Source organism: Poecilia latipinna, unplaced genomic scaffold, assembly GCF_001443285.1.
Source record: "Poecilia latipinna isolate Pla-1442-1.1 unplaced genomic scaffold, P_latipinna-1.0 Scaffold414, whole genome shotgun sequence".
Classification (NCBI taxonomy): domain Eukaryota; kingdom Metazoa; phylum Chordata; class Actinopteri; order Cyprinodontiformes; family Poeciliidae; genus Poecilia; species Poecilia latipinna.
This window is the reverse complement of record NW_015113030.1, coordinates 11,443-25,399: the sequence shown is the minus strand read 5'-3', so window position 1 is coordinate 25,399 and position 13,957 is coordinate 11,443. Positions and strand designations below refer to the sequence as shown.

Here is a 13,957-nt window from a genome sequence, read left to right as displayed (position 1 = left end):
CTTTTCTTTCCATGTCAGTACTCCTATATATTTTTATGTAATATAGTTCACCATAATAATAATCATAATCCTTCTCTTATCCATTTGTTGGCATGTTAACCTTTAAAATATAAAAAATTTTAAAAGCTAGAATTTGTCAAATTATTTCATTTCTGCAGCAGAGCCTGGATAACACAGAGATGCTTCCATTTCCCATCAAATGGGCAAGAAAACACCTGGAAAACTTATTCCAGGCTCCTGGGTTCCTCAATGTGATGGCGCCCTGGGTGAAGAGCCGTGTAATCCATATCAAAACTGTCACTGTCTGACATCTGGTTGACCAAGCAGCACTTTTTCCTTTAGGATGATTTAGATCAACCGATTTATTAAATAAAAAGCTTGTTGAAATCTTGGCAATGACCTAAAGAGCTCAGGTGAAATGGATCCACTGCCGAGCCGGAATGCAGGATTTGTGATAAAACTACAAATGTTGTTTGTTTTTGTTGCATCGCCTCAGAAGTCCTTCAGAAATTTTTTTTATCTGAGTTGCTAAGATGGTAAAATGTTGGAAGTTCTTATTCAGAATAATTTAGACCCAAATTTTAAAGAAATATTGGTTGTTTTAACTAAAGCTAATTCTAAACAAGGAAATTTAAAAAAATCAAAGTTTAAGGGTTGGATTAATGCGTCAAGGCATTTACAGCAGGATAAATGAGTACTGAGCTGTCTTTTCTGTTTTATTCCTTATGGGGTTACTAACATGGAATTTGAACCAGATGTCTGTAGCTGTAATCCACACAAACACTGAAGTCCAGATAAGTTATAAGGTTGAAGTAGCAAAAAGGCATGGAAAGCCAAAATATCAGTTTTTAGAAAGCAATCTTATCCCTGTCAGTGCAAAATAGGTTTTTTAGTTCATGTGAACATCTCACTATGAAAGTATTGCACAAGAAGCATTTAATGATGGGTGAAGGATATTAGTTTTCTCATGACATTTCCAACCGTATATTGGCTAAATGTTGACATACTGCTCCTCCTTCGACCTCTGACAGTGTTAACCAAAAACCAGAGACTGGAGGAGAGTTAAGGCCTGAAGTTAGCATTCACCATGAACAATAAGTAGTGCATTCAACCATAATGTCCTTAATGCAGACTGTGGTGCAAAACACCACCGCCAAAGAAACAAGTTTAGGCGCCTTTAAAATGTAAAAAGTTAGTTAGTGGAGTACTGAGAGAACACAGTGTGGTTAGAAGAGGCCCAAACTGAACTCTGTCATTGAACGCACCATGTTTGAAAGAGAAGTGGCGCTGCGCATCAACTGAAAAAAAACAACCATGAAGTCTGGAGGCGGCAGTATCATGATGTGGGACAGATTGTCAACAAATGGATGTGGTAAAAGAAGGAATTAAAAATAAAATGCTCCAATTGAAACCCACAGAAAAAGTAATCAAATGCTTCCATAAGCATTTACTCCCTGTGTCATTACATTACAACATCTGGTATGTATTTCCTGTCAGTGGACCCATTCAATGCATGTTTAATGAGGAAAAACATGCATTCAATACTTGTCCCCCACTGTGTGATCGAGAAATGATGTCAGAAATTGGACAACTTCACAGCTCAAACTAAAACCCACAAACAAAGTTCTATATGTGGCACGAGGTGGGTTTGGTCACCACAAGCTGCTCACTCATAAAGACAGGAACAGGAAATAGAACAACCACATTTTCTGTGCTTGCTCATCCTTGGCTGCACTTTTCACTTACTGATGTGTTACCCACTACTGCTAAACTTTCACAAATGTAAACAGTTTCAATTCAGTCAGTCGTTACAGCGCATAACATGACAGTCGTACCTAAATTTAATGATGTAGTTCACTGTAAACCCAAAACAGCATATGGAGGAAAGAGTCAAACTACAGTGCCTGGAAAAGGATTCATCCCTTTGGATGTTTTACTCTTCTTATTGCTTTTAAAAATTAATTCTGATCATCAAAATGTTTTCTTGTTTTTTTTGACAAAAAGAAACTCTTTGATGTCAAATTGAAAACTATTTAGAGGGAAAACTTATGCTAATCTAAAAACATGTTTTTGCTAACTTTGAAATCATTTAGTGCACTTAACTTCCCCAGCTTATTGTTTCCAGATAAAGTCTAAGGTTTTTATATACTTTCGGTTAAATAAAGTTTGAAATTTGTGTTGTGGCTTTGGTTATCAAACCCACAACACCCCCTTTATTTTGAAGGGGGTGACGTGTGTTTACGCAGCTGTTCCGTTTCCTCTTCATGTTCGGCTCTTCTTTTTTCTTCTTCCGTAGCTTTATTTAAAATAAAAAACATACAGGAACAAAATAAGATACAGCAAAACAAAACAAGCTCTAAATATAATATCTAGGGGAATGAGTTTCAACAATTTAACTGAATTCAGTACTTCAGCATTCATTAGCTTCTGCTAAACACTGTGGTGGTGTAGTGCTTAGCGTTAGCAGAACTAGTTAGTGCTTTAGGGTTAGCAGCTCATTTTTTGTTAGCAGTGCACAACACTGATGTTATGTTTTTGTCATTACTGTAGAAATAATTTTTCACAGTAACAATAAAGTTTTTTTGTCAAAAGAGCCTAATTTTGTTGCTCATGATTGTTTTGTACAAGAAGAGCAAAACATCCAGGATGTGAATACTTTTTATACGCGCTGTTTTGTAGTGAGCAAATACAGACCACATTCTACAGGAACAGCACTCCATCTCACATGAACACAATTATTATCAGTAACATTCGTCAGTGCTAGAAACTGACCTGTTTGTTTTACATTCAGAATAATTTTAACAGTCTGCAAAATGATTTCCTGCTCTCCTTACATATCAAAGTCTCACTTTTATCATCTTCATCACAGGCCATGATGATGCCTGTCCCGTCCCGCTGTGCGTCCGTCTGTCCTCAGGAATCTGCGTCTTGGTCCTCCATGTTGCTGTCTGCAGGACGCCGCTGTCCAATCTAACGCATCTTGTAGTCATGGGAGATTGCTGCCTCACACAGCTGCCCTTTGAAATCCAGTTCAAAAGTGAAGTCCAAGTCACGCTGTGAGTGAGCATGGAGAGACAAAGAGGGCGTGTTTTTCAGACAACAACTGATCAAACACACAGCAGAGGGCACAAAGGAATTCAGGACGGAGGCAGAACAATTAGGTTTATCATTTTGACCAAACAGCGTTTGGTAAACGGAGCGTTCATGTCAGGCAGCAGGAGAAAGCAAACAGTGTCTGTCTGTTCCTTAAAGGTGGAGAGGACACTGAAGGTCAACAGTAAACTCTGCTGTTTGCTGAAGGAGCCGCAGTGCAGCTGCTGCAGAAAACAACCTGCTGGCTGTGCAAACAGCCTCAGTATCTGTTAAATAAGGCGTGCGTTATTATTATACAATATGATCATGAGATCCATTCAACTCAACACTCACTATGTTTTTCTCATTGGGCTTCATTGTGATGCTGCCAGTGATTTCTTCTCCTCTCCTCACGGTTAGATAATCCTCCAGGTAGAAAACGGTTTGCTTCCAGTGTGTGTACGCAGCATCTGGAGCTGCAACACACAAACAAACACACATGTCATGTAAAAACAGAGCTTTTATTTCATCAGATCTTTTACTGATGAGTAAAGGTTTATTGCAGCCAGTGGCGCAAACGATATAAAGAGGTGTAAAATAATGTGATAAACATTGGAAAGCATTTTTATTTTACTTAAGTTTTCAATAAAATAACTGTAGCTGCAAGATAGGGAAACATTCCTCAGTAGTGCAATTGGAACCATTTGAAGTTGGCAACTTATTGTATTTTTACTTCATTCAGCATGACTGAGTTTGAATCCACTGAGCTTCTTTTTGCTGAATTTTATTAACAGACATTAACAAACATTTTCTGCCACAAATATTTAGAAGATTTTTCCATTTTAAGCTCCCAGATGGAAAACCTAATTGTTTTTATGAAATATTTTAAACTAAGCAATAAAATGTAAACAAAGAAGAAGGAATCAGATTATTTATCTAATTTATAAATTCATCTATTCAAAATACAAAACTCCACAGAGTGCAGCTCCAAAAGTTACTTTACAGACAATAACTATAGAAAACCCTTCATTTGAACCCGGAGACCATCAATGACATCATGAACCAGGAAGTGCTGGGCTGGCCCCGCCCACACACCTGTCCTGAATGCGGGATCTGAACAAAGGAACAAACCAAGGTGAGTTTATGCTAACAAACATAAACAGAAATCATTTACCAGAAATGTTCCTTCAGAAGAAGGAAAACTCAAACGAACATGAGATTGAATAATATTTGTACTTGGATGGAAACTGTGACATAAAACCAGGAAAGTCTCTAACTTTCTCACATTCAGTAACAAACGTCTGCTTAAAGCTGATTCCTAAAACTGGCACCTTCTTAACTTTATCCTTATGCTTCCTTTACAATTATTTTTATTTGACTTTTAATCTTCCTGAAAAATATTCTGGGAAATGCCTTGCAGAAGTATTTACACCCTTCAAGCTTTTTTCACAACCTGTCAAAACACCTCAGTGGCTTGTTGAGGATTTAGTTTGACAGACTGACACGAAGCATGATAATGACGTGAGAGAAGAAAAGCTGCTTGGTTTTGTTTAATTAATCCCATGTGTGTTTTTAAAACTCAGATTATTTTCAGATGTTCTGTTTCTGGTTTGATGGAGAACCCGGCTGCTGGTCGTTGTGCATTAATTTAAATCTGGGTTCGGTTCCACAGTTTGTCTGCTGCCATCCATCTGAGACTCGCTAGAGACGGCCAGCCCTGGATGCTGTCCGCACCAGAACACGCGGGGAGTTTCACCCGACAGACGCCGAGGACTTCAGGGAGGCTCTGAAGGTCAGTGACTCTGAAATCGAGTTTCTTTCAGTCTTCCTGCTTGCTCCATCTTCTTTCTCAGCTCAGAGATGAAAGGAGCTGTCAGGCAGCTGGACAGGCTCAGCTCCGATGTTTGGGCAACCCAGCTCTGCTTCTTATGCTAATGCAGCTGACGACACGGCGTTTCCACTGACGGCCGTGAAATGGAGTCTTTGACCTGTGGGTTGTTTTTCTCCTCTGGTGTCAAAAGTCTGATGCCGTTTGCTTCCAGAGAATCCAGTTTGACTCTCTGTGTGTAAACTCAGATCTTTATCTTAAAGTTTCTAGGCAGGCGAGTCTGCAGGTCTGACATTGGGAACTTTGCTCGACAAACATCTTTTACAGAAAATCGATAGAAAGGTAGTGAGACGAAAAGGAAGAGCTACGTCCGAGTAATTCTTTGTGTTGAGATGAAAAGTCTCTCTGAGGCTTTAGGAAAAGAAGATCTGTGATTATTTCTAGCAAAACTGTCAAGAAATCCATCAAACAGCCATTTTTAGCTCTCAGTTCAGCTAAATAAAACTCATTTAGAGCCATTAATGTTACAGAACATTTAGAGAAAGAAAAACAACATTTAAATTTCTTTTATATTTTTAAAGTATCACAAATGTATTTGCACTTTTAAAGTTTAGGATGGATGATTTTTTTCTGATATTTTATTTGTGGAAAGTGATTGAAAAGCACAAGATCTAAAGGGATTTAACTGGTTTTAAAGGATTTTCTGTTGAGGAAAATCAGTGCAATTATTCCATGAAAAATGAAAAACAGCTGAAACCTTCATTTATTATTGTATCTATATTTGAAAACATAGTTGATTCTTTGTCATTTTTAGTTAATGTTACCTCATGAAGGGTCCAAACCATCATCTGCCAAAAAAAAATCAACTCAAACCGTCTTCTCCACCTTCACCACTAGAGGTCAGCCACACATCAGTTTTGACTAATTCATTCCAACTAAAAACGTTTAGATGTTGATCCTTAACAGCATTAAATCAATAAAATCGATCTTTGTGTTTTTCTGTGAGTAAACGTATCAATAAGGAGAAAATAATCTTTTCTCAGCTGCTCCAAACCAGGTCCAATAAGAACCTGAATCTGCTCCAGTCTGACCAACGTTCTCCTGAAACTGGACCAAATCTGGCCACTTCTTGAATTCTGTTTTCATAAATGATTCTTGATTTCAGAGACTAGAATGACTCATCCATAGTTTCATATTGAGCAGATTCATAAGTCAGTAAGGTGAGATGTGATTGGATGCTCCACGTCGCTGCAGCTCTGCAGTTTCCTCCCAGCCAGAGCGAAGTCCTACCTGTGGAGAACCCAGTCTTCTTGTGACACTTGGTGAACTCGATGTTAAAGTAGGTGACCAGAGCGTGGATGTAGTCGTTCCTCTGGATTTGTAAGCAGAAGGCCGAGGTGAATGAGAGGTCGTCAGGTTTCACTGTGTAGATGTCTACTTCCTGAAACAGCAGAGAGCCTCATGTCAGCGACCGTCAGATAAACTCTGAGATTCTAATTTAGGTCAGATTTCTCTTGGACTTTTTCAGTTTTTCTTATTACAACCAAAAATTAAATGCTTTTATTGGGATTTTATGCAACAGAACACAAAACCTGAAACAAGTGTGACATGGAATGAAAAGAAAACCTGGTTTTCAAAATGTTTGTAAATAGAAATCTGATAAGTGTCATGCATTCAAACCCCATTTAATCAGGTACGCCAAAATAAAGTCCATTTATGTATGCAGATAATGTTGCCCACTCTTAGGCTTGCATTGTAAATATGAATGTTTTACCTGGTGAAATAAAAGTTAACTATCTTCAGTTAGAGAACATTATAGAATAAAGACGCCCACAGGGGACATGGTGGTGGCAGCATCATGCTGTGGGGATGGGAATGGAGTCAAATCCAAGACAATCCTGGAAGAAAATCTGCTAAACTCTGCAGAAGATCTGAGAAACACACAGTGAGACATGCAATGGCAGATTTATGTGGTAGAATGGCCTAGTCAAAGTCTGGATTCATAGCCAATTAAAAACCTGAAAAGACTAAAATATTCCTGTTCCCAGACTGATTAAGGTCTAGGTGAGTTCAGACAGCTTTGAGTCAGGAAGCTGTAATCAGCGTCGGTAATGAGAAGGTCTCCATGACGATGAGAACAATCAGGTGACGAGACGGGCTGCGATTGTCATGCAGGGCGCAGCGGCACGATGAGGGGATTTCACAGTGAGACGGCGCCGCATGCCAAGGTCAAACACAACGCAGGATGTTTATCAGCTGGAAATATTATTTATTAACTACATTTACCACCTGGTGTGGAACTGAGTTTTTCAGAAAGGTTTATAAAAATAACAGATTCACGTCACAAACAGCACTTGTAATGTATTTTTGGGATATAAACAGATATTTATTCTATTTGTTCTATTCGATTCCTGGAGAATGCAGATTTGTTTGTTTTTGCAGCCAAAGTGAAATGAAAGATCCAGGAGTTTCAATAATTCACGTAATTTATTAATAAACTAAAGAAATGCTTCAAGGTTTTATGGAGACATGCTGGGTTATAATCATAAAACAAACTTTGCACCAAACAAAACTAACACAAGAATCACTTTTCAAATCATTTCAGCTTTTTTATACGACAGCAGAAAATAAACAGTGAAAACCAGTAAAATGTTTAATCAGATGTTTCTAACTGGTGATCTTTTTACTCCCTGTGGGGGAATTTGGACCCACTCTGCTTTGCAGAATTATTTTAATTCAGCATTTTTTCTTTCTGAAAAATAATTTGCTGAAGCTGAAAGCATTAAATGTTTTCAATGTCGGCTAAAGCGCTAATGGAAAACCAGCTCTGCTAACGCAGCAGTGGCAGTGTGCTCACCACTGGTCACTGCCTGACAGGAATCGGCCTTCATTAAAACTCTTTCATTCCCAGACTAACCTTGACCAGGCAGGAGTTGGTCACCACCTGCTTGGGGTCCACCACGTCCACCAGCGGCTCCTTCATGGCCACGTTTCGGATGCAGGTCATGTCAAAGCCGTACACGTTCTCCCACCCTGGTGAAGATGACGGCATCATGGAGTTAATCTACAACCTGGTTTCACTTGTTGTCTTCAACGTTTATTACAAACGCATGAAGTCGTTTCGTTGCTCCAGGAAAACCACAGCGAAGAGCCCGGCTGCATCTGGGAAACAACGGGACACGGCAGGAGGAATGTCTTGTTCAGACAGCCAGAGTCGTGTGATCTACGACTCTTCAGATGCACCTCAAACAGTTTAGACTGCTTTCCAGAGTGACGCACTAAAAGTCCCACTTTGTTGGGCAACACTCTGTTATCATGGGTCTGATTAGAGTCAGACTTCAATCTTGTGTCGCAAATCCTTGTTGCCTGAGCTGAGTCGTCCCATAAATTATTCATACAGGCTCTTATGGTGATGTGTGAGCAAACATCTCCTTCATGACCCAAAAGAAGAGAAAACCCGAGTGCAGAGGAGAGCTGGTGATGATGAACAGGTCGGAGCAGCCCAGAGAGACTTCATGATTTACTATATTTGCATTTCTTGCTGTCTACTTATCTGAGAGAGTTTGGAGCAACATTGATCATTGGAAGCTCCTGGAATACAGAAATCCTTCAAACACCGTAAAGGTCTCCCACAATCCTCCTGGGCGGTTCGGGATGGGATGGAGGGGTTTGCTGATCCATGATGTCAGTAAGGAGCTTCTGCAGGAGAACCAAACCCAAACTGCTTCTATAGATATCCATCCATCATCTGACTGTTTTTAGTCACTCAGAGCCGAAACGGTTCTCAGGAAACATGAGGAGGGAAAACGTTAGACTGCAGACAAGCCTGAGCGATGCTCTTACAGTGTATTTTGAAGTCTTTGTACTGCCTGTCTTCGATGGCCAACACGTAGAGGGAGGCTCGGTCCGGAAACATCAGTCCACCAGCCTTCTGTTTGACAGAACAGAGGAAAAAACACACTGAGGAAAATAACTTTTAAATTATTAATGCACATTTTTACCTCACCTTTCATACTATGATGGAATAGAGAACTTATAAAAACATTTTCTGTTGCGATTGAGCTGAATCCAACCAAACTGCTTGTCACCTTTACATGACAATAACTCCATTCATTCAAAATGTTATTAATATTTAAAGTCTGACTGAGATTACTTGGGATCAAACGTATCAAACCAAGATGCATTTTTAACGCAGGTGATCTGGATGCCATACCAGCCACTTGTCCCTTGCGAAGATGACGGTGTTGAGCATGGATTCGTAGAACAGACTGTAGCCCATCCACTCAGATATGATGATGTCGACCTTCTCCACAGGAAGCTCCACCTCCTCCACCTTTCCTTTGAATATGGTGATAACTGAAACACACAGAGGGAGTACAGGGAGCCTGTGGTGTTTGGTAGCAGGTGTCTGGGCGCAGAATGAGAACTAATAGAGAGGATGGAAGAAGAGCTCTGATGGAATCTGACCCAGTTGGGGGCGACGGTGGAGGATTGGATCTTTGCTCTGCTGGAAAATAATTGACTTGAGGTGTTTGCTCTGATTTGGTGAGGAGTTACTGTAGAGTTTCTGTGTTGATACAACGACTGGCAGAATGACGCGAGTCCTGCTCCTCCACACGGATAACGCTGTTTCTCTAAATGACTGCAGTGTATTTGCTATTCATAGGTATACAGATAAGACATTTGCTGACGAGCCATTATTCGGCTGGTGTGTGGCTAGTGGCTTTGCAGGAAATTATTTTATTTTATTTTTTGCAGGACTTCAGGAATTGAACTGCATTAATTTATGACATTTGAAAACTTGTCTGAGCAAAGTAACACAGCAGAGTAATGATGGAGGTCTGTGCTTTGATATTATTCATGAAGTCACTTTTACTTCAGTGCATACTTTTTATTCTTCTGCATCACATTTCTATGCTTTCCTTCCCTCTTTTTGTTCAATTCATTTTTATGGCAGTGACTTATGAATTGATCCATTAATCTGTGAAGGACTCTCATGTCTTTGTCTTTTCTAAAGAAAAATACTGTTAGAATTACAGGTGCATGTGTACAAACTTGACTTTACTTAAGGAAGTTAAACGCTGAGCACACTTCTGCTAATCCGCTAATAGCAGAGCTACATTTTTGTTGTGTGCTTCAGCATTTTGGCTAACATTGGCTAGCACTGGAAGCTTCACCTAAATTATTTTTGGGGATAAATTCTAAAGCACTAATTTATTTGGCTGTTTTGTTAACTTTGAGTTGAATAAAGTGTGACATCTGTAATGACGTTTTGTTTATCAATAGTTATGAATATAAAAACAGACTTTTATATTCATGCTCTTATTTTGGAGTGTTACACAGCAGCTCCGTTTCCTTTCCTCACGTTTTCCACCCGTGACGCAGCAAATGACATTTATTCTGTACCCAGAATGCATTGCTGTAGCTTAAAATCTATTTATGTTCTGTGTTTTCTGACCAATTAGGCAAAATTAGCAACAGCGTTAGCAAAACTCAGCAAACATAACACAGTTAGGTGTAAACTTCTGCCAAAGCTCAACGGACACTCCTCCATTTTGGAAATATTATGACATCACAAACTCTCACCATTTCCAGATGTAATTTTTTGGTCATTATGGGTTTAAATTTAGGAAAATGAGGAATTTTCTACGACAGAAACAGTTTAGAGCATGTCAGGAAACGCTTACCGCTGTCCAGGTGGTTGGACTTGATGATCCGCTCTGAGTACTCTGATATACTGGAACATTCAATCTGGTAGAAACAGAAAATTGAATGTAACAACTGACGGTAACATAGCTATCTTATTATAAAATTCTCATCCCTGTGACCCTGGTGAGTTCCTGTCTGCATTTTGGTCCCGTTCAAAAACCCATCATGACATATTTACTCTGTTTGAGGGTTTTTGATGGAATGATTGTTGATTGTTTGCATAAAATTAATAAAACTCAGTTAGTGAGGAGTTTGTCTTCTGCAGGAGAAATTTTCCTTCTGAAACTCGTCTTTGTTATGTAAAATAGGAAACTGCTGCAGTCTACTGAGCCGGGGGAGAAAAGCTTCATCAAACATCCAACCATCTACAAATATTTAAAAACCCACTCAGAGGATTTTCTTTTCTCTTTTTTTTTCTTTTTTTTTCTTTTTTGCTGTCTTGTTAAAGTTAACTTTACCTTTTAAAACATGCAGAGCCTGACAGCAGCAGGTAAGGGATTATTCCTGACATCGTGCACTGCGGCTGATTTAGCTTTGCAGGAAATGCCCTGCAGTCAAGCTGAAAATAGAGGAGTGGTAAAACACTACAGAGGGACAAACGCTGAACAGGGGAGAAGGTACTGTCACAGTGACTGTAGTGCTGCCAAGGCTCTTTAAGGAAAATTAAGATCAGAGCGACTGCAACTAAACACTATTTAATATTGACCGTTTTCTCACAATTTATTTTATTCATTCTGACTTCAATAATTTTATTATTTTCAAGCTTCTTACTCTGAATATTGTCTGTATCCTAACTGTTCAGTAGTTTTGATTTCTTTTTTATTGCTTGGCTGATTATTATAGTTTAATCATATTTATATTAATATTTGTATTTATTTTCATTCTGCAAATCCTTAACCTGAATGTGATATAAAGTGCCGTTTCTAAAGTAAAAGCAGTAATTTGGATTATTTACAAAAAAAAAATGGGGGTTAATTTTTCAAATTGTTATTCTTTCATTTATAAATGTCACTAAATATTTAGTTTATACAATAAATATTTAGCTCATAGATAATTAGTCGATCTGCAAATTTTTCGACAATAAGTGGAAGTGGACTATCAAAATAAAAGTTGTCTTCTGTAACCGCCTGCTGGTGGATCACATGGATGTTGTTGAGTTTCTGTAGGTCCAGATCCATCAGTAAACATCTGTGCTGCTTTAAGTAGAAATGTTGTACAAGAAGAAATGAAAAGAAATAATGTTGATGAGGTGGAATGAGCAATGCCAACAGCTTTTATTTTGATGGCCCACTTCCTGTTATCAGCAAGTGAATTTACATATTAGCTAAATATTTAGCTTTCAACTAAAGTTTTATCATGCTAACTATATTTAGCTTGGAGCTTGATGTTTAGTTTGTAGACTGAATATTTAGCTTGAAACATTTATAAATGAATAGTTAAATGTTAAATTAATAGATAAATGTTGTCGTACTTGGGAGGGCAGGAGGAATCTACTGAGATTTCCAATAACCCAAATTATTTGTTCATTTTTGACTGTGTTTCTACACAGGCAAAAGTGTGTAAAAATGAGTGTGTAACATAAAAGTGCTGGTAAAACGCTACCAAGCAGTTCTTAAGATGAAACTTAAAAAAAAAAAGCCAAACATATTTTTCAGATTAGTTGTTTCATCATCTGCTCTATTTACATCAGGGCTTTTTATTAGTGAAATACACCAAGACCTAATATTTCTGGTCACGTTGACCCAAACGATTCTGAAGTGAACCATAAAAGTTCTGGTCCATAAAATGAGGAAGTCAAGCTGGGACTCAGTCAAACGGATGTCAAATGAAAGGCGCTCGGCTGCACAGCGTTCGCTCATGGCACACTGCTGCTAGTGTGCTAATAGCAGAGCTACATTTTGTTTAGCACACTTAGTTTCCCTATGTAAATTATTCCAGATAAATTCTAAAGCACTAATTTTCTTGGCTGTTTTATGAACTTTCAGGTGAATGAAGTTTGATGTCTGTGTTATTGACCGTAAAAATTCTTCAATTAGATGTTTAAATTCATGCTCTTATTTTGAAGTCTGTTTATGCAGTGGTTCTGTCAGTGTCAATAACTGATAAAAACAGGTTTGAGGGTTTTCAAGGAACAAGAATTAATTAGTTTTTTTGGAAATGCAAACAAACTAATCTTCATAAAATCCTGAGATTTTATGCAGACTCGACTGGCAGAGTCCTTTTAAAAATGTTAGAACTGTAATTTCTGTCCCTCTGCTCTGAGCTCAACTGAGTGACTCACAGAACCGATCGATGCAGTTAAAACATGTCAACATCATTACAGATCCAATGCATTGACATGCAGACAGCTTGGCGGTAAAGTCCACATCCTCCCAGTTAAAGCTGAACTCATCTCTGAAGTCTAAGCTTTCGAGGTGTCAATAAACCCAGAAACATGGAGGAGGGGCAGCGCAGATGTGAAAAGCATCAAAGTGCATCAACTGGAGGCGAAAGACAAGGATGGAGAGATGAGAAACCCAAAGAGACAGCTGGATGGAGAAGGCAAACAAACAGCAGGCTGGAGGTAAAGTCACACAAACGGCAGAATGTCAACCAGCAGCTCAGAAAAACCCGACTTAATCACATCTTCCCTGAAGCTTGTGGATAGAAGTGGAGTCAAAAATAAGCTCCTCGTGATCATCTCCAGCCAGGGGAGAGCATGCTGCGTTTATTCTCAGACATGCTTTGGGTCCAAATTACTTCTGCTCCAGAACAGAACAGAACAGCAGAGCGGATCACAACCTGCTGCAGTCTGCACTCCTATCAGCTGCACATCAGAGGAACGTTCCAAATGTGCAACAAAGTCTGACACAGCAGGTTCAACTCAACTGGATTTAAAAAGAAAAGCTCAAAATTATGTTCATAATTTTCATGTTCTTTCATGTACATGATCTGGAAACTCTTCATCTTCTTGCTCAAATCTAAATATGAACTAAATTATATTGTTCTGATTTTGTAGAAATAAATAAAATAGAAAATATTTTTTCTTGCAAAAACTCAAACTTTTACTGCATAAACAGGTGAAAAGTTCGATCAAAGATTCGACTTCCTGCCTCAGAATCAGCAGGTGTGATGTTTCCTGGTTCAGGATTCGGGTCGACTGATCCGTATCGATCATCCTGTTGGTCTGGAATCAGAGCTCCTCCGTGCCACACCGCATTGATGCAGGAATTCATGCAAAAGGAGCCCAGATCATGTTCATAAACCTAACAATTGATTAAAATATCATGTTTATTGATTTTATGACATACTACAATTTTCTGAGACACATTTTTTTAAATATATTTTTTTTATTATTCTCTAAGCCAC

The 13,957-nt window shown here is 38.7% G+C and overlaps 1 protein-coding gene and 1 long non-coding RNA gene across 2 annotated transcripts in view; one reads left to right on the top strand and one right to left on the bottom strand.

Moving 5' to 3' along the window:
* Positions 1–1,503: 1,503 nt before the first annotated feature.
* Positions 1,504–13,957, bottom strand: part of LOC106950648 (protein arginine N-methyltransferase 8-B) — a 23,025-nt gene continuing 10,571 nt past the window's right edge. Inside the window, exons 2-8 of the mRNA XM_015037658.1 lie at positions 10,588–10,651; positions 9,114–9,256; positions 8,744–8,831; positions 7,818–7,933; positions 6,191–6,341; positions 3,427–3,548; positions 1,504–3,054 (exon numbers count right to left, since the gene is read on the bottom strand). Of these exons, the coding sequence (XP_014893144.1) occupies positions 2,971–3,054; positions 3,427–3,548; positions 6,191–6,341; positions 7,818–7,933; positions 8,744–8,831; positions 9,114–9,256; positions 10,588–10,651 (768 nt within the window). The 3' untranslated portion in view covers positions 1,504–2,970. The remainder of the gene's footprint in view (positions 3,055–3,426; positions 3,549–6,190; positions 6,342–7,817; positions 7,934–8,743; positions 8,832–9,113; positions 9,257–10,587; positions 10,652–13,957) is intronic.
* On the top strand, positions 3,942–13,644 carry LOC106950649 (uncharacterized). Its single transcript, XR_001425656.1, has 2 exons — positions 3,942–4,864; positions 12,933–13,644. It is a non-coding gene; the product is annotated as an uncharacterized LOC106950649 (long non-coding RNA).